The sequence below is a fragment of the Drosophila serrata genome, unplaced genomic scaffold, assembly GCF_035046125.1.
Source record: "Drosophila serrata isolate PLE 108 unplaced genomic scaffold, ASM3504612v1 contig_272, whole genome shotgun sequence".
NCBI lineage: Eukaryota > Metazoa > Arthropoda > Insecta > Diptera > Drosophilidae > Drosophila > Drosophila serrata.
Genome location: NW_028257170.1, coordinates 2,440,991 through 2,464,446, shown reverse-complemented (window position 1 = coordinate 2,464,446; position 23,456 = coordinate 2,440,991). Strand labels below are relative to the sequence as shown.

Sequence of the window (23,456 nt, the reverse complement as noted above, 5' to 3'; positions counted from 1 at the left end):
ATCAAGAATATATATGACTTATAGGGTCGAAAATGACTCCTTCATAGCTTTGTACTCTTCTGACTAGAACTATAATACCATAAAAGGCTATACAAATGTTTGTAAATCTTAAGAAAATATCAAAAGTCTTTAATTAGAACTCTGAATAGTATTTAAAAAGGTTTATATGTTCAGCAGACTTTTCTGTTTTATATATAATTCACATAAACAGTTCTTAAAATTTATGTTAAATTAATTTTAAATTTACTCTCTTTTTCGAGGATAAATGAACTTTATTTTTCTTATAAATATTTACCTATTTACACTCATTTCTTCTCCCTTATTTATGTTCAATAATTCACCTCTTAATTTAAATTCCATTTCTTAGTAAGCACATCGCTTAAAGTAAAGTTACCATTACCATTAATCTGGGTACAATTTCCTGCCCATCACTGGGCCGTACGTGCATATGTTCAATGGAGTGATATGAGAAACTTCACACGACACAATGTATGGCAAAAAGGAACAATCAGCGAACACGAACTGGATTCATGCACTTGCTCTGGCAACCTCTAGCTGCTCCTCCGACTCCTCCTCATCCTCCTCTTCCGTTTCCGGTCGAGGATTTGCCTTTGCATTGATGGCGTGCCTAGGCAATCGCAATTTATAGATAATTTGATACGAGCCGTCAGACAGTCGCTCAGCGAAAGAGTCGGTTCCAAAGTGGCACAAGGACAAGTCGGGGAGGCATCGAATTGTGGGTGGGAGGGGTTTCGGAATGCATTTCTAACGAATTTTCATTAGCCACCAAATTGCAAATGAATATTTGAATGTTCTGAGGGGTTACTGGGGCGTATGCGTAATTCGTTCTCACGTTCCACATACGACCCCAGAAAAAAAGAAAGAAAACACTGGAATGCACAAAAACAAAAGAAGGGGAAGCTTAACTGCAACTGAAAAAATGCAATTAAATGGATTAAGCGAGAAGCAAAGAGGCAAAGAGTCAAATGAGGCCAACATGAAGAAGGGTTTTCCTCTGATTCTAGCCCAGCCCCTTTGCTTTTTTCCAAGCTATTTCCTCGCCGTCTGTGTTTGTTTGTCGAACAACAAACCAGAGGCAGTCACAACATTCAAGGGGGCAGGACTCAAAACAAAGGCGGCGTGGGAGGGGAAGGCTCTAGGACACATACGAGGATTCAGGCACTCGACCGCTTATCGTCAACTGTCATCGTCTGCCAGTCTCTGAACTCTAGAGTACTGAGAAAAAAGTAACTAAGGTTGAGGAATGTATTTCAAAGTACAAAATAACAGACTTTAAAAAATATTTTAATGAGTAAACTCAGCTTTTATTGGCAGATAATTTTATAAATTTAAATTCTTTACTTTATAATCGATATAGATCCTATTATCCTTGTTTACGGTGCACTCTCTGTCTCTCTAAGGTGCATGGACATCACTCTGTATTGTTGCAAATGTGAGCGACCGATTGATGAGCATGTGACGTTTCCCTTTGGCCCTCATTGCAGTCCATGTCCATCCGTCTATATGTCTATATGGCTATATGTCTATATGTCTATATGGCTCTCTGGCTATATGTCTGTCTGTCTGACTTTCTGTCAGCTTTTCCTGCCTGAAAGTGTGTCAAATAAAGTGCTAAAAGATTTATGCCCTGCACCTCCTTTTTCCAGCTGGGTCGCTCTTCCTGCGAGTAGTTTTACCTCTGTTTCTGCCTCTAGTTCCCTCTCTATCTCTCCCTATCTCTCTCTCTCTCTTTCTCTATCTCTAGCTCTCCCTGTCTCTCGTCCTGTCTATTGCTCTCAATAAGTGGCACAAAGGACAAGCGGCTGGCGCTCACCGCAGGCTTAAGTGTCTCTAACTACCAGACAGACAGGACATCTAACTGGATATTTTGCCTATGGCCTCTCATCTCTCTATGTGTGAGTGTGTGTGTGTGTGTGTTGTTCCTTTGCTGCAGTTTTTCATTGGGATTTTCCGCAGCTCCTGGGCTGCATGTTGATGTCCATTCTTGGCCCAGGCCAATTTTGGGCCCACAATACTGGTTTACCATTTCATCTCTTCATTTCTTTCAGTTGATTATACTCATGAATAAGGCAGGACAAGTTTTATGAAGTGCAAGTCTGAATAGTTCATGTGGAATTTAGAGGTTTGAAAAGGAAACTGAGGACAGTGCTATGGGTTCTTTATTAAAGATTTTAAATTGAAGTTACTGATATTTCAAAAAATTCATATTTTAAAATAATACCTTGGTTTAAATAATTTTTCTTACTGCTTCGTCAGAGGAATAGGTCAATTTCAAGGACCTAAACTTATTCTAGCAATACAAACTATCTAGAATACATTCTTTTAATATAATCTTTTATATATACCTCCCACAAAAATCACCTATTCTTTTTTCATTTTAATTCCCCCGAATCTTGGCTTTAACTAGCCAAAAAATTGAATTGAATTTAACTGGCACGCAGCCTTCGCACAGCTGACAGTAATGCCGCCAAATGAATTATTGCGCACTAAGATTTCGCCACCTATCCTACCCCCCTCTATCCCCAGCTTTGTAAGGATACACGCCGCCCCCCTACTTGGCCGCAGGACATCCTCCCAGCCCAGTTCCGCCCACTTTTCCGTGTCCTTCGCCGTTGCAGTTGAGGGCCGCGCTTGAAGGGACTGAAAAAAAAAGTGAAATAAAAACGCTGCAGAGACGCTGGAGGCCAAAACGAAATCAGGCGAAACAACTAATGACAATAAGGCGCGAACTGGGAAAATCCCTACCACTCCCCCGCTCCCCCTCTCCCCGCTCTAGATACTAAAACAAAAAAATATATATCACGCATACGCCGCGTTGCCTGAGGTTGCTAACAAAAATATCACGCATACGCCGCCGTGCAGCAAACGAAATCAAAACATAAACCCAAATCCCAGTGACTGCATCGGGTTTTCCTGAGCGCGTGACCAAAACAGAGAGAAAGGAATTGCTGAGACTCTCTCAAAGAGACACCGAGAGAGAGAGAGCGCAGCGAGAGAGCGGCTTTCTCACGAAGGAGTTTTCCCCCTCCCGACATCATCATCGTCATCATAATGAACATAAGTGCGACGTCGTGTGCCAGTTGGGGGAAATTGCATTTTCCCTCAGTTCTGTTTCAGTTTCGAGTCCGTGCAGTCGTGTTGGCCGGAGTGAAAAACATTTGCCAGTTAAAAGAAAATTTTGCACAAGTAGAGAAAGTAGCAAAAAAGTAGAAATTGAGAAATAGAGAAATAGAGAAAAGTAAATAAGCAAACAAGTGCAGTCCAGATATATATACATATATTTTTCCCCCGGAGAGGGAGATGATTAATCCCCCCAAAACCTAGCATAGATACCTACATTTTTTGGGTGGACAAAACAAACAAAAACACAACCGTGTGTGGAGAGTGCTCTGCTGGTGCTGGTGGAAAACTAAAAGGCACAGCGACTTTGACAACCAACAAGAAAGGAAGCAAGCAAGAACCATGTCGACGTTACCCTTCCTCCTGAGCGTCGCCGATGAGCTGGACAACATCCATTCGCAGTCGTACATGGATGACTTTGGTCTGGGCTTCCATCCGCATCGTCAGTACTATCGCACCCCAACCATTCAGCTGTCCCTGCCGGCCAGCACGGATTGGACGGGTCGGTCGGATTGGTCCCAGGCAACAGGCAGGCACACTCGCTATCGTAGCTACAAGTTCTACGATGATTCCCAGAACAATCTGGAGGAGGAGCAGGCGGAGGAGGAGCAGCAACAGCAGCACCAGCAACACCAGCAGCAGCAGCTGCCAGAGGAGCAAGTTCTACCGCAGGAGCTGCGTCAGCACCAGCAGGAATCTCAACAGCAGATGCAGATATCCGAGGTTCAGTCCTCGAATGCCACCACTGCCACCACTCGCAAAGGCCTGGGCATGGTCAATTCCCACTCGCATGATGTGGGCGTGGGCGGTCTGGGTTTGAATCTCAAATCTGGAGAGGAGGAGGATGACGAGAACATTGATCGTACCGTTCGCATGTATAATTTGTCCAAGAAATGCTGCAAGAATTACTATCGTCATGCCCTGGAGACCGGACCGGGGGCCAGTGGCCGTATCAAGTGCAGCAATCTCCGCTCCGAGAGTCACAAGTCGAGCTCCAGCTCTGAGGAGAGCCTCCAGAAGATACCCTCGCCCATAGAGTTTCTCACCTGCTTCCTGGTGAAGAAGTCACGCACCCCGAAGAGCTCCTCTGGGGCGGGCCAGCAGCTGAAGAAGACATAGAACACGGCCCGGCTGCTGCCGGCAGCAGCATTGTCCGCCAGGACTTCCACTCTGAGCTCCACGGCCACCAGTGGGGCTGTGACCAGTGCCAGCCTGGACACGGAGACGGCGACATCGAAGCGGCGCAGCAATTGCTTCTGAATGTTGGCCGGAGTCGGCGTTGTGTGTGGCCAGGCCTGGAGCTGGCTGCAGCGTTGCGGGGAGTTGCCCAGCTCGGAGCCCACATCGCTGCCAGCCACGCGTCTTGGTCGTATCGCCTACTAGGGCCACTTGTCCGACTCCGAATCATGTCCAGAGGTGGCATAAAACCGAAAGGGGGGAATACGCTTTTGGGTGTTATGTTTTTTTGTGGCCACTTATTGAGTTGGATTAACCTTTCTGGGTTATCCTTTGGCTTGAAAATGGAATATAAAGGAATTTAACAAAGGGATTTTGTCAGCATAGGGTTTTTGATTTGCACTGGAAACACAATTTATGAGCTTTGTAAACAAGTTCTTGATGAGGTTTATATTCTAAAGGTTTTTTAGAGCTAGTATTTCCTTTTTAAGAAGATTATTTTGGGATCCATTTTATTAAGAATTGAATTTGTAAGCTAATTTGAAGAGTTCAAGAATCTAAATTCCTTTTAAACCCTTTAAAAATATAATTTTCCAGTGCAAAACTCAACCAGATATTGCAAGCAACTACAGGCCAAAAGCAAATTGAAGCTTAAAGCAAAGAATAATATTTCCAAAAAACTATACGAGTATGTGTATTAATAATGTAAAAATAAAACAAAGTAAAACCAAAGAACAACTATTAAGCCAACACCGAAAAAATTTTTGCAACCCAAACACACACAATTTTTAAAAGCCAGATTTATACTAAAAACAAAAAAACAAAAAACGAAATACGAAACCAAGAATTTGTTAAGCAAACGTTTTTTATACAATTTTTTGATACCAAGCAAAAGATATAACTTATATATGGATATTATATTAATACTGGGAATGTTTGATTAAATCAAGTTACCAATTGAGGAAGCAGAAGAAAGGAGAATCGAGTTGAACTAAAACCTTTGAAGCTCTTTTATATCTATGATTCCTTGTTAATATATGTAATTCTTTGAATTGTTTCAGGGAAAACTTTTATAATATATATAATTTCACAATTAAAATGTTCCTTCCTGTTGAGCAGTTTTTAAGGAAATACAAATCTTTCAGGGAAATTATTTATGACAAACTCTATTTTATGTTAAACTTTTACACATTCTATTAAATTGGTATCCAAAAAAGGTATTGGTTCAGCTGGAAACTCTAGAAAATTTTATACAAGCTGTTAGCTGTTTTAAGCCAAATAAATTGCGGGCTAATTCAATAGGTCTTCTGACACACACACAAACACACTAACACACAATCTATACACAGCAATGCCAATGTTTCATTTTCACACAAACACGGGAAACTTTTATTTTCCCCTATATTTTCCTGTACTAAAAGCCCAGCTAACTGAAAAATGTTGAACAAAAAAAGAAGAAGCAAAAAAAAGAAAAAATGTAGCAGGAAAGCTGGCGGAACTTTTCCGCAATGTCGGCAAGTGTTTTGGGCCAGAGAAGCGGGCGGGGGTGGGGTGCTCTATGAAAAGTGAAACATGTTTTCAATTTCCTTTTTTCGGGGGACTGTAAACAAGTCAATAGCGAAACTACGGCTAAGGACAAACACACAGAAGACCTTGGTCCCAATTTCAAATTAGTGAAAAAGCAAAACTCAAAACTGAAAAACAGAAGCAAAAAAAAAACGGAAACAGAAAACAGAAAACAGATTTTGTAGGTGAATTGCAAATGGAAAACTTTGTTTGTTGGGGCTTGAGTATAGATAAATGCTGGAACACAGATATATCAGAATAAATAAATATATATTTATAGTTTTGTAGTCAGATATTCTCCTCGACAAGAAAAAATATTTGCGTGTTCTAAATGTATTCTAAATGTTAAAACACAAATCAAACCAAACAAACCCGAAGGCAAAAAAATATTTCAAAAGTATTTACAACTAATCAAGAACAAGTTTAGCCATTACAGAGAACATTTTATATAAATATATTATATGTGTAGCCACACTGTTTGCACCCTTCAGAGTTTAGAACCAACATTAAATAAATACTCAGAATGTATCTAAGTGTATCGCATAAAAACTCATAGCTTTACCACTCGACGAAGTATAAGTATATATATAAATTCAAAAGTCAAGGTCAGCATCAAATCTCTCGGATAAAATGTAATACTTAAGAGCTCCAAACCAAAACCCCCACAAGAGATATGCCACAAAAGAAATTGTTAACAAGAATTACTTAGCTGTAGTTTGGACTAACGAGTTTTGCCAGTAGCTCTTGAACCACTTTTATCTAGATGGAAAAGCATTTTAACATAGGCCAATTTCGGGCATCATTCATCCAATATCGAGATATATATATATATATTCAAAGTAATTTAGATGTTCCTCAGAACACCATCAAGAAACCACTCGTAACTATCATACCTTATCAACGAACAAGCACTCAACGCATATCATTCCAATACAATAGATTTCAGCTAAATCGTATTCAACTTGAGATTCAATAAATAAATATCAAACAAAATGAAAATGATGTTTTAATGGTAGATAGAAAAAGATGAAGGGATTAAAATAAATAGTATTTACTTGATAGTATTAAGAGTACCCCCTAAAGAACCTATTAAATCTCTCCCCTGTTATTTTAACAATCAATTTAAAAAGTACTCCCATTTGATAACAAATCTCTTTGATACATTTTCCATTCTTTGGACACACCATAAATATCCGTTTACAAAGCGAAGACAGCTCCTCCTTGCCCCCTTTCCTGGCCCTGACAGACAAACGTGCAAGGTCATTTGTGCGTCCTCCAACACAAAAACTTGTCACTAGCATTAATTTTACTGTCTTGGCACAAATAGGAGAAAAAAAAGAAATACATATAAGAAAGCTGACACTCAAAAACTGTCCGAAGGCATTTTACAAATGTTCAAGAGCAAGTAGTATGTGAGTTTTTGTACATATTTTAAACGCTGACCTTTGGTGACTCATAAGGCCAAGTAGTGTCCTTAAGCTGTGCGCATCTTGCCACAAGGATGTGTCGTCATTGGGTTCCTCATGGAATTTCAAATTAACTGCAGCAAAACACAGGCTTATGTCCACACTTTCCATTTCGGTGTTTGGCATTGTTTAGCCATCACGACTCTATTGGGTTCAATAGCACCCAACAAAAATAGAATAATAGGCCGGGCCAGGCGTTGTTTGTTCGACCCCATTTCCACCGCCACCGATCCTCCGAGAGTCCTGCTATAAATAAATCCTTCATTCGTATGCAAACAAGTGCAAGTGGGCGGTTCCTTGCATTCGCCTTCGGTGGGCGTGACTGGCGGGCATAATGGACAAGTTGGGAAATGTTGTTGCAGTTGCGGGATTCCGTTGAAGGTTGCCTCTGGGCATGATAACTATCTCAAAGGGAAGAAATCATGGAAGAAGGGGTTTTATAAAATATATAAAAATATATTTTGTAGGAAGGAATTAAATGAAAAAAATTAGGTTTATATACACCGAAAGTAATATTTAAAGTATTTTATATACCTCAATTTAAATATTTATGTTGGTACATATTCCTGAAGAAGTGTTAATGATGTATCATGACTTGATAGGAAAATACCATATTAAATTAAACCTTTAAAGTCATTATAAACTTTTTTTATTATAAAGTTTTCCCTGTTAATAACATTCTTTTATTTAATATTATTTATTTCATTTGAATTATTGTATACCTACGATTTCCAGTGTTTACTACTTTTTCAGGTGTATTTGCTTGTGTAGGATTTATAGTTTTCCACATGGCTGATTTAATGCATTTATTATTTTTTAAAAACTGATTTTCCATTTGAATGAACTTGATTAAACATTCATTTTATCAAATTGAATGCGACATAAAACTGAGAAATACATGTAAATGTATTTGGTTTCATTTCAGCCTGTTCTGATTTCAGTTATTTGGAAGGATATTTAATTATTTGAGATATGTGTTCTCTTTAATTAAAAAAAAAAACATCACTTACCTATAATTGAAAGCTAAATTGAATAACCTATACGTTTAAGAAGTTTAAATAAGCTATTTCCTTCCTTAAGTTTTATTAATAATTATTGTATAATTCTTATTATATATTTTTAATCCCTTGAGAGTAATATATATCCTTCAGTATATTCTCTTTCCCTTAAGAGTATCCCGGCTTCGACTTGAAGTCCCTTCCTGGGCCATTCTTTGAGTTTTCTCTGGAAAAACTTTTGCCAGTCTGCTGTTGGTGCTGTTGCGGCAACTATTATTGTGGCTGCCTTTTGGGGGCTCATTCTTTGGGACAACTGCAACCGAGGAACCTACACTACGTAGTAGTAGTGTTCACTTCGCATGGCCAATTACGTTCCTACTGCCTTCGCGTTGTCCTGTCTTTTCCTTCGGCTTGAACTTTTCTTTTCGTTGCACCTCTGCCTTGTGTGTTGAGTAGGGGTTTTACCCCCGCTTTCCCCGGGCAAGCGTCGCATTGCAGTGGCATGTTGGCCCAGGTCACTTGCACCTGTTCGTGCACCGGCACCTTGTTGCCCTTTTGCGGCTGAATGTTTAGTGTCTTTTTGGTGGCCATTTATTTGTTACACACGACTTCACCGCCCGGCGACTTCATTTGCCACGTGAACGGTATGGCTTATTGATTTCTTTGACTTAATTTGCTTGCCATTTTGTTGGCCATTGCAATGAATTTGTTAAATGCTTATATTACGCATACGTCATGTTTTCCTTGCAGACTTTTAGGCAGATGGGGAATAGTTTTCCAGGTCTTTCGTATGTATTTTACTTTTGAATTTAGAGGAAAAAAATATCTAAGTAATAAATATAAAATACATTAATGCTTTTGGGCTTATGCTGTTAAATTCCTAAATGATATTAACTTAAAGACTGAGAAAGTGTTACCAGAACTCAAAAATAAGAGGTTTGGGTGCATGTTAATTATTATAAACAAAACAAATCTTATAACTTTAATCTTTCAGGCATAAAGCATGAATATTTTTCCATATTTATTTAAACATTACTGCACACTTTTAAACCTTAATCAAAATAGTTTAGTTTTAGCTCTCGTAATCCCCTCGTATATTTGCTTCAATTTTTATGACATTTATTAAGGAGAATCTAAACATATTTCTTAAAGAACATTTGACCCATTAGAGCCCACACATTTCAGAGGGCTTTAGGCCAGTCGAGGCATTTCATAAGATTTTTTTTTTTGTGAAAATATAAATTATGATTTAGGTAAAATCAGATGAGGCTTGTTCGTTTTACTTGCGGAGGTGTCAGTTCCAATAAAATTGTTCTGAACAAACTGTTGCGCTAATCAAACAAATGGTCCAGGCTGTTTTCTAAGGTGAATTCCTCGCTGGCAGACTGCCATCCCATCGGATGACAAACTTTCTTTTCCGTGTTGTGGCAAAGCTAACGAAACATTTGTGGCCATAAACTATGATGGGGTAGGGTGGGGGTGGGATCCCTTGGGGATTGGGTGGCTGTGGGTGTGTGGATGAGGGTGTGGGTGCGGGGATACAACTATGCTAATGAGATCTACGATTATAGAAAGCCATCGCTTAGATAATGCCCCGCACATGGGGATCCAAAGAAAGTTGTGCACAACCCACACCCCCGAAGGGGAATTGATTCTGATTTTCATTTGATTTTGCCATAAAATGAAACAAATTAGTTGATTGCTTTGTTTACCTTTAATTGCAAATGTATTGTCGTTGTTGCGCCAGCTGCGGCACCTCGATTGATTTCCAAACGAGAAATGCTCTCTAGCGTTACACTTAACCACTTGGGCTTATTTTGTTACACCGAGAAAAAATAGGTTAATGAAACCCTTTACAGACATATAATATGCTACAAAGTATAAGAGATGCAGTTAGAATTATTTAACTTATTTAATAACTCATATTCCCATTTATTTTGAATAGAATAGAATGATTTTTGCTGGAAAATATGTATTTGTTTAGTCAATTTTAAGTCTAGTCTCTGGATTTATATTTCTGACTTTTTCAGGTCAAATTTTTATTCATAAATAGTAAAAAATCTTGGCATTACCTACCTATTCCTATTTCAACTTGTTCTATTTTTCATATCAAGTTAAATTTAGTCTTGAAACACATATAAATTATATTTTGGATTATTTTTTCTAAAGATCCGAAAAGGGGGCAGGGCCTTAAAGAGGTGTCAAGGCATATAAACATCCATTCTATAATTTATAAGACTCCATGTTCATTCTGTTGATGGCTTTTTACAGATGAAAACTGAATTTCCCGAGTGTTGAGAGAAGAGGCTATAATTTATGGAAGAAATCAGTGTACTTTCCAGTTTTTCTGGGGATTTTCAGGTGGTCTTTACTGTTTTTAAAATAAGCAAACATTCCTTACAGTACCCAAGTATAACAATCTTCAATAAAATCTAAATTGCTTACTCTTAATTTTATAATTAGATCCCAATATCTTTAAGCCACTATTAGTATGCGATTGACTGTCTGCCAAAGACTGACTAAGCTTCATCACAAAACCCATTGAACTTAGTCGATGGCAAATGACTTTATACACACTACTACTACTACTGCAAATTGGCATCTAAATTGCTGCGAAGCTTGTTATAATTATTATAAAATACACGCAAAATCCATTGCAAACACCAACAACAATTGGGACAACAAATTATAATTACAAACGGGGTGGGCCAACCCCGTCAAGTAAATCCACAGCGATGATTGTGTTTCGTTATGGGCACGGGTTTATAACGTTTATATAGAGAGACGGGGTAGAGAGGCAGGGCTTTACCCATAAATGTTCTATAGATGTCGCGACATCAACGGATACATATACGAAATCATGTTTTTGTAGCTTTTAGGGTCTAATCTCCACTGCAAAAATTGTCACAAAATTTCACAAATTGCCCTTTTGTCATGGCTACCGTGTGCTCTGTATCTGTGTATCTATAGATTGTGTATCTGTTAGATATTGTACGTATCTGTTGGATGTATTGCTGATTTATATCTTGTAGCGGCTTAAACAAGCTCACAGAGAAACAAACTCAGCTCCAAATTTGGTCAAAAAGTGAAAAGAATTATGCGCCGTTCGGATTTCCGCCAAAGAAATGTCTCTGTTTTGTATCTTTGTGTTTGTTGTTTTGATTTTTTTCAATTTAGCCACAGATACATTTGTATCTATCTGTAGCGAGCGGAAATGCTGCGTAATTAAGTTGAAAATGCTTAAAACCGAAACGCTGCGCGAACTTTTTGAATTTTCAGCTTGACTTTTTGGCATGCTGATTTTTTTAAGGCGTTGGCGATATGGGAGAATGGTTTGGTTTGGTTTTTGAAAGAGGGGGGAATTTTGAAGCCAAATTAGGAAGGTCAGTTTTGGAAATTACGGAAGTTGAAAAGAAAGTGAAAAGAAACGTTTTGCAGGCATTTAAGCAGAGTTGTTTTATAAATAAATTAATTAATATTATTTAACCAAATCTTCAAACACCAAAAGGGATTTAATAATGACTGCTGTTTTGTGGTTTAATATTATATATTTTTGATATGATATATCAATATATAGAGGTTTAATTCTAAAGAACATTTGATGAACAGTCGGTAGTTAAATAATTTGATTTATTTTGTTCTTTTAACTGAAATTTCAATAGCAGAAATGTGACTTACATCCATAAAGCTAACTCTGGCACCTTTTAAGCCTTTTCTAACCTTTTAATTGCTGGAATTGCTGTAACAATCCCTTAAGATTGTCTGTCAATCTCTGCTACTATTAACTTGAGGAAAACTTCTACGAATTTCTACCCCTCTACGGAAGTAATACCACGATGCAACCCACCCAGCTCTAGAGAGACCTTACACCAGCCCCTCAAGGAAATAAAACTTGGATCAAAGCATTTCCATTGACGGCCAAAGAGACGTTTTCGACCCACAGCATCACTCAGCCCCCTTTGGCAGCAGAAATGTTAGAAAAAAACACAACAAATGCCCCAAGATAAACAATCGAAAACATCGCCCAGCTTTGACTGGGAATGTAACTGCCGCTGCAGTGAAAGAAATATATGAAATATATTTAAATATATTGAGTTACTTATATACTAAAATTCAATATGTATTTATTTCTAAAAATATGATAAATTTGACTTGCTTTCACCTTTAAAATTAAGCCTTTTAAGCAAGGATATTCTTCTTTAGGCAACCTTAAAAAAAAGATTGGTTTATGGGAATTTATTATAGAATATATAATAATAATAATATATAATATATATTATTAAAATAATATAATAGATAGTGGGAATGTCAACTGTTTAAATACCATTTATATATTCTCCTTTAGAAACCTAGGAGAAATTATTGCTTTATGGGAATCTGTCTTAAACTGGGTTAAAGTATTAAATTACTAATTATGTTAATAGGATATTGGTTAATAGGAATGAAAAGCTGTGTGAATATGATTATTTCATATTATTTACCATTTCCCAAATGTATTAGAACCTCATTTGTTCACTGTATTAGAACTACGTCACATGTGTCATTGGGTCTAGACTGGAATCTCGCCGAGCTGCGCGTTGATGTTGAGACTGTGTATCGAGCTCTGAGCCGAGCTCTGAATCTGAGCTGAATCCAATGGGGGTAGCTAATGGCTATAAAAGCGACAACTACTGTCGGTGGCAAGTTTAATTTGCTCAGAGCAGAAACCGCGAGTGGACGTCTTCAATAGAGAACGCGATAAGTGAAAAGTAAATCGAGGCCTTGCTGTTGCTGTTCGTCCCGTTTCCTCCCGAGGATTATATAGAAAAAACTGACAGATATGGCTCTGGTGCCGGCTACAAATAACACCGATTGGGATTACTGGGATTATCGTCGTCGCTTGTGGCGCGATTGGGATTTGGCCGACTGGGATTTGCCCTACTGGAAGCGGTCTCTGTCCCGCGTGGGATCCGCACCCGATCTCAGTCGGGTGATCGTTGGCAAGGATGGATTCGAGGCCAATGTGGATGTGCATCTGTTTAAGCCATACGAGATTACGGTGAAGACCACCGGAGACACTGTGGTGGTGGAGGCCAAGCATGAGAAGCGCCGCGATGGAGACACTTTCGTGGGTCGCCACATTGTCAAGCGGTTCGTCCTGCCCCGAGGATATTATCCCAATGATGTGCGATCGGAGCTGTCCTCCGATGGCATCCTTACCGTTCGCTGTCCACCGTATCTGACCAACGAGCGGAGTGTCTATGTCCGCCAAGTGGGTCCCTCGTATCTAAGCATCAAAAACTAACCCGCCTCGGGATCTGGAATCCATCACTTTTGTGTTTTGTTTTTAGTTCTCTTCTGTTGGAGCAAAATCGAGCCATCAAATTAATGCACACGACCAGACCAATGAATGTGTCTGAGACTTTTCCGAGATTCATAATGCTAAGACTAGAATTGGACTCTTTTTGTAATTAACAAGGCAACCTTTTGTTTAGTTAAATAAAATAAAAGTTTAATTTATTAATAATTAATTAACTCTTATCTTATTTGGTTGTGGTTTCACTCTCCTTACTTCCCCCAGCGGATGTCTTTGGAACGAGCTTTAAAAACAATGCCCAGGGAAAATGTCAACATAAATCGACTCAAATTCAAGACAGACAAAAAAACAAAAGTCAGCTGCTGACCAGAATAGAATGTATATACTATATCTTTGTTATATAGCCACGCCCTTGAGCAATTTCCGCAATTTGCCATCTAAGGTTAAGTTAAAATGTAAATGGACAACAACTGTGAGCATAAACCTACACAGGAAAGTGTCCCACTGCAAAACGCATAGAACTGGCCTGGATATAGCTCTGGAAAAACTAATCTAGATATATTTATATATATATATCGGTTGACCATACAAAGTAGCTAGAGTTGAGCGAATTCGCACGCCCACAAATTGTTTGTGAAGCGTGGAAGCGACTTTACTGGCGTTTTAAAACGCTGTAGCGTTTTAAAAGCGATTTAAAACGCGTACGCGCAGTGGCAAACCAAGCGTTTAAAAACGCTTTAAAGTTGCTACAAACTATTCATTCACTATTTATTATTAAAAATATAGAATTGAAATAGGGAATTACATTATTTCTAAATTCAAGAGGTAACAGATGTTTTTAAATTTCAAAAAATATATATTTTAGAAGGAATTTAATTAGAATTTCCTATACCTAATCATTTAGCACCACTTTCTGCTATCAAATTAGTAAAGTAAATAGATCATTAATTGGTGAAAAACATTGAATTTAAATATTTGAATTAACACTCCCACCAGCGACAAAAGCCGCGCACAATTGTCTCTGTCAATCCGCGAATCAATCGAATGGGTCAATTATGTGTATAGCCTTAGAACATTTTGCAGTTTGTTTGAGCCAAAAAATAATACGAAAACAATTTGTCAATCAAATTGTGGGCTATCAACTGGCGAGGTCTGCCGGACAATGGGAACCGCAGGGGATTGGGCAGAAACTTTGCCCATTTGGGAGCGAGCATCTACAACGGGTGAGCTACTTAGCTATATTATGGGTATCGAGTATATATAGTATATAGAAAAAAAACATGTTTGTTCGACTCACCAAATAAGTCAAAGAGTGCGGCGAGTGTAACACACCTACGCGCCATTGTGTTGTGTATTTAATTTTGTTTAATTAAAAACAATTTACAATTTGGCGAGCGACTGCAGCAGCGGCGCATTTGATTCGGGATGATTGAGCGTTTTATATTTATGTAATGGCATGTAATATTAATAATCATCATTTTCCGGACAAAGCACTTTTGACAGTCGCTGAAGGATCATTGGCGATCAAGTTCAATGCAAATGCAGAGGAGGCAGTCCCTCATGGCAGTCCCCTCATCAATTCTCGTGGCTCAATGCTAATGATAATACCGCCGAAGTAAAAATAGTTTCCTTCTCCACCGATCGAAATGGTGACACTTGTGCGACGCTCTCGCACTAATTTGCTTTATGATAGCAATGAAATATCAGCATATATATATGCCTCTAAAACTACATATTTATATATCTTTGGAGGCGAGGAAAATCCGTGGGTTCCCTTCGAGAAAATTTGGAATCTCTTTGGCTCCTCAGTCTTGCCTTGGCTCTCGGCGGAAACGGTGCGTTCTTCTTTTCTAAATTCAAAAAATTCGAGTTCTTTTTCTTAAGATTTTCGGAAATGCATATATATAAAAGTTTTCTCTTTACACTTTAAGTTAAATAAAGTTATTACATTCTTAATCACTAAAAATTACTGCAAGTGCTTTGTCTTCGTGTAAAACTGTCCCTTTATTTCCATAAAATGCTTATAGATATATATAAAAAGTGCTGAACATGTGCTATTTATAAAGCCGCCTTAATCTTAATGGCTCTGCCCCTCTATATATCTTTACATATATAGTTCTTGTCCCATAAATATATTGGAGACCAACTAAAAAAACGAAACGTGAAACGTGAAATTTTTATTAATGTCTTCTTATTTATAAAATTCAAAGAAGTCAACGGAAGTGAAAGTGAAAAAGTGTGAAGCAGTTCCAGAAAGGATCGTGAAAAGGGCTGCAGAATGTGGGCGGCGAAATATGTTTTATGGACGCTGACATGCGTTGCATTTGCTTCAGGTAAGTGTGGGCGAAGTTCTATAATATCTCAAAGATATATCGAGGAAACGGAAATTTATGGCATACTTATTGAAGGAGTTTTGGGAATTAAAAGTATGCCAATGGATCCATTCATTGTGAGGTGGATATATCTCATCAAAAGGCTTGAACTATGCATAGAGAAAAGTAAAAATATAGCCAAAGAATTATTTAAACGAAATCAGGGATAAATAAATTCTATATACTTTAATTTGTTTTTGATTTGATCATCATTATTATACCCTTATAATTTTTAGTCAGAAGCTTATAACACTGTGAAGGAGTCATTTCCGACCCTATAAACCATATATATTTTTGATCAGCATCAACAGCCGATTCGATCCAGTCATCTTAGGCAGAATAAAAGAATTAAAAAATTTTTTGAAAATTTTTATTTCATTTTTACATAGGTAAAATTGCCAAAAGTGTAAAAAAAATTTTAAAAATTTTAGATCTTTAAATGAAGTATGCAGATTTATTAACCTGATAAAAATGAATACAGGAAAGCTTTCCGATTTAAAATGAATGCTGTTTTGGCTTAGTTATGAATTCTTGAAACTTTGATTTATCGAATTGTCATATAAATATATCGATTCAAAAAAAGTGAATATTTTAAGTTATGATCGGTTTCCGATCCGATCCTTTAAGTCACTTGCAATTTCGACTTCCCAAAGGTTTTATCCTTTCTTGATTTATATTATTTTTTTTTAAGTAAAGCAATTAAATTATAAAATATACAAGGTTTCCATTTCTACGGTTTCTTATTCATAAAAAGCACAATTTTCCGTATACCCATTATATATTTTCCCGAGTTATAATTCAGTTTATTCTTATTCATAAGAAACATACTTTTCCTTTTCTCGAATCTTTATCTATATGACCACATATCCACAAAACTGTCATAAAAACCATTTGTCCTAACAGCTAATGGACCATATATGTATATTTTTATGACACGTTCTTCTCCGATAGGAAAATTGTGCTATATAAATGAGTCACAACTAACACGGGGCATCCATTTACCTTAACGAAAATTTAGTTCACCAAATTACCGGCCGGCATTCAGAGAGACAAGAAACATAAAAACCGATCGTAAATCAAACCAAAGAAAATCCCAAAAATGAAAAATTAAACTAGAGGAGAAACGAGAAGAAATCTTCATGGCAATGAAAAGTCTTTTGGCACTGATTCAACTGATTGATTCAGCTTGTTTTTATGGGTTTCCCCTTAAGTAGATGAGTGTCTAGGATAGTTCAGAATGTGTTTTATGATATCCAAGGGACTAGCTGTAGGAGGTATTAAAAATAGGGATGTCTTTGAAAAGGAGATTTTATTTTAAAAGTAAAGTAAATAACAAAAGATTATAAGGGACTTTGGTTGGTTTTAGTATATAATTAAAAGTACTTAAATATACTGATTGATGAGAGCTTGACATTATTTTAAATTCATTTTTAAGATCATTCTTTCATGGATTGTGATCTGTAATAAAAATATATTCGTGCTCTTGAATTATTAATGTACAAATCAAAATAGAATGATTAAAAGTTTTCAGTTAACTTGCATAATTCTAGGCTGGAAAATTTAGAAATTATTTACTATAGTAGAACATTATCTTGTCATCAGCTTCTTCCCCTAACACAGCATCCATAAGCTCAGAGCGAAGGGAAAAGATTATGAAAATTCCCGAAGAACCCAATGTACCCAAATCCCTCGCGGCCATTCTGGACATGAGTTGCGTGGAGGCCAAGGTTGTGCCGCCAGAGATTAACCATGGTCGGGTGTCCCTCTTCGAGCGTCGTCGTCGTGGCGAGAAGGTCTTCCTGGTGGCCTACTTTTCCTGTAATGAAAATTACAAATTCGAAGCCGCAGACGCCACTGCCATGTATTGCTCCAATCGGAAGTGGGTCGGGGAAATCCCCACATGCATTCCTCAGGCAGAATATACCGATGGCGAGGGCGAGGGAGATGGTGATGGAGACACTGAGTTTGATGAGTACGATGAGTACGAAACGATTCCCAATGATGAACTCAATTCAGTTGAGAACAATGAGGATGACGAGCAGGATATTGAGCAAGAACCACCTTTGCCACCATTGCCACCGCCGGTTAAGGAAGTGACAGAAGAATCCAAGCTGGAAGTTACCGGTGATGTTAAGCCAGAGCCACAAATAGTTATTCAGATTAATGAAGACAAGAGTAGCCCCGTGGCACCATCTAATATTGAAATTCAGGAGGAAGAGGATACATCTGCAGAGCCTAAAGAACTAGAAGCCGACAATGAAGTTCCTCAAGAAATCGAAACTCTCCAGAAGCCAGAGATTGCTATTTCTCAGGAGCCAGGAAATGAGATAGTCCAGGAACCTGAAGTAATTCCAACTCAGGAAGCAGAAATTCAGCCCGCTGAAATTACACCCAAGAAGGATCCTTATGCTCCAACCCTTTTGGGTACCGATTGCGGTGAAGACAATCCCAATTGTGAGCAAATTTGCAAGCGATTGCTTTATCCAGATGAGAATGAACCCGTCTACAAGTGTGACTGCTGGCAGGGCTATACCCTGAATCTAACTGATTATACCGGATGTATTGGTAAGTGAAGTCAACTATTATATTTTATACTCTATATTCATTTCTATATTTCTTTTCCAGATATCGACGAATGCCAGGAGTCGAATGGTGGTTGCTCGGAGATTTGCAATAATCTGCCAGGAGGATTCCAGTGTGCCTGTCAGAAGGGCTACCAATTAGATGTTTCAACTGGAAAGAGTTGTGTTGGTATGCACAAAATAAAAGTAACATTTCATATAGAGACTATATATCATTTAATTAATTCCTAGATATTGATGAATGCGCCAATCCTGAACTGTCAGCCGACTGCCAATCTGGTTGCGAGAACCTTCCAGGTTCCTATCGCTGTTTGGTGCCTTTGGTGACCAAGGAGGAAGCCACCAAAGAGGAAACTCCTAACGAGGTCATTGAAGAAGTGGTCAAGGAGACAACCACCGAAGTTGCACCCTCTACACCGATTTGTAATGCCGGCTTTGAGCTCTCAGCCGATGGCAGTCAATGCCAGGACATTGATGAGTGTGAAGTATTTGGTCCTGAGGATCCGCATTATTGTCAGCACAAGTGTGAGAATACAATTGGTTCCTACCGTTGTCATTGCACTGGCGGCTACCATCTCCTCGAAGATCTTCACAGTTGTGCCTTAGATGGCTGCGCTGATTTGGATAATCCGCAACTGAATCGCACTCGTTGCGCCCATGAGTGTGAGGATCTGCCGGAGGGCAATTACCGCTGCAAGTGCCCCGAGGGCTATGAACTCTCCGAGGATGGACATTCCTGCTCAGTGCTGGAGACGCCCTGCTCCACACAGAAGGGTCACGAACGTTGCTCACCGGGAACCTGCCAGCCCACTGAAAATAACACCAGTTTCAGCTGCATTTGTCCCAATGGATACAGGAGTGAGGGTCTCAGCTGCCAGGATATCGATGAGTGCGTGGAGGAGTCACATTTGTGCAGTCACCAGTGTCAGAACACACCCGGAGGCTATCAGTGTCTGTGTCCCGAGGGTCTCAACCTGGTGGAGGAGTTCACCTGCCTGGCTGAGGATCGTTGCGAGGTCAACAACAATGGCTGTGAGCAGATTTGTCTTACTGCCCGCGGTGGTATCTGCTCCTGTCGCGAGGGTTTCCGCCTGAGCGCCGATGGCAAGAGCTGCGAGGATGTGGACGAGTGTCTGGTGAAGAACGGTGGCTGCCAGCAGGTGTGCCGCAATCTGCCAGGTTCGTATGGTTGTGTTTGTGCCGCTGGCTACGAGCTGCTCAAGCTGGACGGGATACGTGGCTATTGCTTCGACATTGACGAATGCTCGAGGGGAACTCACAGTTGCAGTGAGCAATTGCTTTGCGAGAATCTCAATGGTTCGTTCACCTGTCTTTGCCCACCGGGCTATGCCCTGGGATTGGATAATCACATTGCCACATCACTAAATAACTCATCATCATCTCATGAATCAAGTTCATCTGTGGCTTCATCATCCCCATTATGCTTGGACATTGATGAGTGCTCTTTGGCTAATGGCAATTGCTCACACTTTTGTCAAAATGAACCCGGTGGCTATCAATGCGCCTGCCCCATGGGCTTTGCTCTCTCCGAGGACATGCGCACGTGCCAGGACATCGACGAATGTGGCGAAAATAATGGTCATTGCGCACAGCTCTGCTTGAATCAACCCGGTGGCTTTGCTTGTGCCTGCGAATCGGGCTTCGATCTAACCAAAGATGGCTTCGGCTGCTCGGACATTGATGAGTGCTCCCAGAGCTATGGAAATTGTAGCGACATCTGCATAAATCTTTTAGGTACCTTTGCCTGTGCCTGCGAGAGGGGCTACGAGTTGGCGAAGGACGGTAAAACCTGCCAGGATGTGGATGAGTGCTCGGGACTGCTCTCCGGCGGCTGCACCCATGAGTGCATCAACAAGGAGGGAACCTTCGAGTGTGGCTGTCCCCTGGGTTATATGCTCAATGAAGGCGGTCGCAGCTGTCGTCCCGCTTTGGTTGGTTGTCCACCGGGCACCAAGAGAACCTCCGATGGCTGTGCTCCCATCGATTGTGACCTTGGCTGGATCCTCGGCTCGGATGGCAAGTGTGTGGACATTGACGAGTGCCAGGTGAACAATGGTGGCTGCTCGCATCGTTGTGAGAACATCGAAGGATCCTTCAAGTGCAGCTGCCCCCCGGGTTATAAATTGGATGTCAAGCAAAGGAGTTGCGAGGATATCGACGAGTGTGCCGAGAACAAGAAGAGCTGCATCGCTGGCCAGTGTGTAAATGAAGTTGGTGGGTTCCGTTGTGAATTCCCCAAGTTTCCCGATCTTCCCAAGGTTCCAGCCGTTTCTGCTCTGCCCGAGTTTCCCGAGTCGAAGTCCAAGAAACCTAAATATCCCGACTTCACGGAAATCTCCAACGAAATACCTGAGAGTCCAAAGTTCCCCTCCTTCCCGGAGATATCTAATCCAAAGTATCCATCGTTCCCCAGGCTACCAAGCTTCCTGGATTCAAGCACTCCGGAGCCAAGCTTTGGCCAAACACAGCCCAGGGATCTCTGTCCTCGTTTCCAGGCTCCGCCCAATGGCAAAGCCCGCTGCAATAGATACCGTCAGAAGAAGAAGTTGTTCTACAACAGTCGTTGCCGAATCACCTGTAATCCTGGGTATACTATTCAGGGTCCGGAGATCAGGAGCTGTGGACCCACAGGAGTTTGGGAGGGTCCCGAGACCAAGTGCGTTGGTAAGTCGCCCTTCCTTTAAAGTTTTTCAATTGAAATACTAATCTTTAATTTCTTTTAGCTTTCCACCAGCCTAGTGTTCAGACTCCAGGAATCTGTCCCGCTCTCAGACCTGCTCGAAATGGTGTAATCTCTCCGGCCAGCTGTACCCAAGGTCCATCTCGGTATGGAGACATCTGCCAGCTGCAGTGTAACCCTGGTTTTGTGGCCACCGGACCCATGTTGACCTCCTGCATGGTCCTCCAAGGTTGGGCCTTTGGTTCCGATCTCGATTGCAAGCCCTTCGACAGCAGCAGCATTTTTGGCAGTCAGATTCCCTGGGCTCCAACGCAATCCTTGCAGAATCTTTCGCCTGTGCGAGTTCATCAAGTCAGCCAGAGAATTAGGCCTCAGATCAAGTGTCCAGAGAATGTGGTGATCCTGCTGCATCCTGGAGAACAGAAAACACACGTGACTTTACAGAGACCAGAAACGAATCTGAAACGAAGTCAATTGCTAGCTTCCCCCGCATGGGCAGGAAAGCTTGAGGGTCATTTGCCAGCTGGCGTGCATAAGGTCCACTTTAGAGTGACGGATCCGGAGACCAGGTTACATGCATCCTGTGAGACAGTGATTACTGTCAAGGCAGCAACTCCTAGCTATTCGTCAGCTCAATTTTCCTCACTGCCTAGGCCAGCTCCATTTCCCACATTTTCCTCCAGCAGCTCTGCTAGATTTCCCTCAATTAGTTCCTTTAATTCGGAGCCTCAACCAGTTTCCTTTCGCACATTCTCCAGTCACAGTTCACTGGGAAATTCCGAATTTCCGAGTCTCAGTTCGTCAGTTCCAAAGGTTTCACCCTTTTCCGGCCTGGAACCATTTTCTCAGAAATCCGCTAAACTAATTGGTCCTGCTCCGGCGGCTACTAAAAGTTCACGTATAGATTTGGGTTCGGATACGACCAACTACTGTCCGCCTTCCATTGAGGTTCACTTGAGGGAGCATCAGAATCTGCGATCTGTGGTCTGGGAGGAGCCGCGTTTTGATGGGAAATTATTAAAGATATATAAGTCGCATGTGAGTAATATGGAAAATACTAAATTCATGGGAAATCTTATATAATTTTCCTTTTTTACAGTTCCCTGGAGCTTTGTTCAAGGCCGGAGATCATACCATTAAATACGAGGCCACCACCACAGATGGTGTCACCCTTAGATGCATTTTCTTTATTCATGTCAGAGGCAAGTATTATAAATTTATAGTTATGAATGTATAATAATTATCTTTTCCTTAAATAGCTGCAAAACCTACACCTCCACCGCCCCAGGCAGAGCTCATCTTTGAGCCCGAGGTCGAGTCCAACTCTGCGCCTGCGCAACTCCGCTCTTTCGAAGGCCTGGAGTCAGGAGTCTATGTCGTTTGTCCCGATAAAGAGCCCGTTCGGGTGACTGACCAATCCGTAAGTGTGTGACTTTCCTCGAACTCAGCTAGTGCTACGAATGAAATAGGAGTCACTAAGCGAAGGTTTCATCTTTTGCTATCATTATAATACTTAATAAAAATAATACTATCTATATCGGAATATCTAGGTCAATCTGCCCGTGGGCTGCACTCTGAAGAACGTGCGCCCGCAATCGAGTCCCCAGAAACACCTGAAACGCGGCAAGCTCACCTCGCTGTGGCATCAATATATGAATTTCTAAAGTCTGTAACTATATACATATAAAAACTATAAACGACTACTCATCATCATCACATGGAATAGAATGGATTTGATGCGACATTTATATAAATATTTTTGTACGTCTTTTGTATGATTAAATTAAATAAATATATATTTAAATAAATGAGGATGGATTTTCTTAGGTTTTTTATTAAGATAAGAATAATTTTATCATCTGTTAAGTTAGGTTTATCAATATAAAAGTGTGTTAAGTATAAATTTAAACTCTTAATTATGATTATCACAACTGTTGACCATGAAACTCTTCTTCACCGTTAAGCAGAGTAAAAGAGACTTGTAAACTTGTGTAATATTACATCAGCTTTAAAGTTTTTCTTTTATCAGTCAGCGTGCCATAAAGCCACTACCACTAACCTCTCAACTCTAGAGTATAAACAAAAACAATTATTGTTTTCCACAAAAACAAAAATCCCAACTCAATCCACACAGAATAAAGCAACTAGAACTATACTG

The 23,456-nt window shown here is 40.0% G+C and overlaps 3 protein-coding genes across 6 annotated transcripts; all 3 read left to right on the top strand.

Annotated features, from left to right (window-relative positions):
- Positions 1-1,808: 1,808 nt before the first annotated feature.
- LOC110189119 (uncharacterized) lies at positions 1,809-6,876 on the top strand. The gene has a single exon (XM_086834069.1). The coding sequence runs from the start codon at positions 3,484-3,486 to the stop codon at positions 4,258-4,260; it is 777 nt and encodes a 258-aa protein (XP_086690195.1). The 5' UTR covers positions 1,809-3,483; the 3' UTR covers positions 4,261-6,876.
- Positions 6,877-12,927: 6,051 nt separating this feature from the next.
- On the top strand, positions 12,928-13,857 carry LOC110189125 (heat shock protein 27). The gene has a single exon (XM_020959099.2). It carries the CDS (start codon positions 13,167-13,169, stop codon positions 13,629-13,631), a length of 465 nt encoding a protein of 154 aa, XP_020814758.1. The 5' UTR covers positions 12,928-13,166; the 3' UTR covers positions 13,632-13,857.
- Positions 13,858-15,346: 1,489 nt separating this feature from the next.
- LOC110189124 (uncharacterized) lies at positions 15,347-23,106 on the top strand. 4 transcript variants are annotated; one of them, XM_086834068.1, is made up of 9 exons: positions 15,347-15,976; positions 17,636-18,580; positions 18,641-18,766; positions 18,829-19,776; positions 20,353-21,282; positions 21,342-22,336; positions 22,398-22,500; positions 22,558-22,718; positions 22,849-23,106. In XM_086834068.1, exons 1-9 carry the CDS (start codon positions 15,922-15,924, stop codon positions 22,960-22,962), a joined length of 4,377 nt encoding a protein of 1,458 aa, XP_086690194.1. In that variant the 5' UTR covers positions 15,347-15,921; the 3' UTR covers positions 22,963-23,106. The 4 variants fall into 4 exon arrangements, with proteins under 4 accessions (XP_086690194.1, XP_086690193.1, XP_020814757.2 ...); XM_086834067.1 differs by having other exon boundaries at positions 17,618-18,580; XM_020959098.2 differs by having other exon boundaries at positions 18,829-21,282.
- Positions 23,107-23,456: the final 350 nt, after the last annotated feature.

Bases quoted from the DNA above. Each gene is read 5' to 3' on its own strand.
- LOC110189119 (XM_086834069.1), top strand. From the start codon at position 3,484: ATGTCGACGTTACCCTTCCTCCTGAGCGTCGCCGATGAGCTGGACAAC.
- LOC110189125 (XM_020959099.2), top strand. From the start codon at position 13,167: ATGGCTCTGGTGCCGGCTACAAATAACACCGATTGGGATTACTGGGAT.
- LOC110189124 (XM_086834065.1), top strand. From the start codon at position 15,922: ATGTGGGCGGCGAAATATGTTTTATGGACGCTGACATGCGTTGCATTT. The intron at 18,581-18,640 runs GTAAGTGAAGTC...TTTCTTTTCCAG, and splicing joins TGATTATACCGGATGTATTG to ATATCGACGAATGCCAGGAG. The intron at 22,337-22,397 runs GTGAGTAATATG...CCTTTTTTACAG, and splicing joins TAAAGATATATAAGTCGCAT to TTCCCTGGAGCTTTGTTCAA.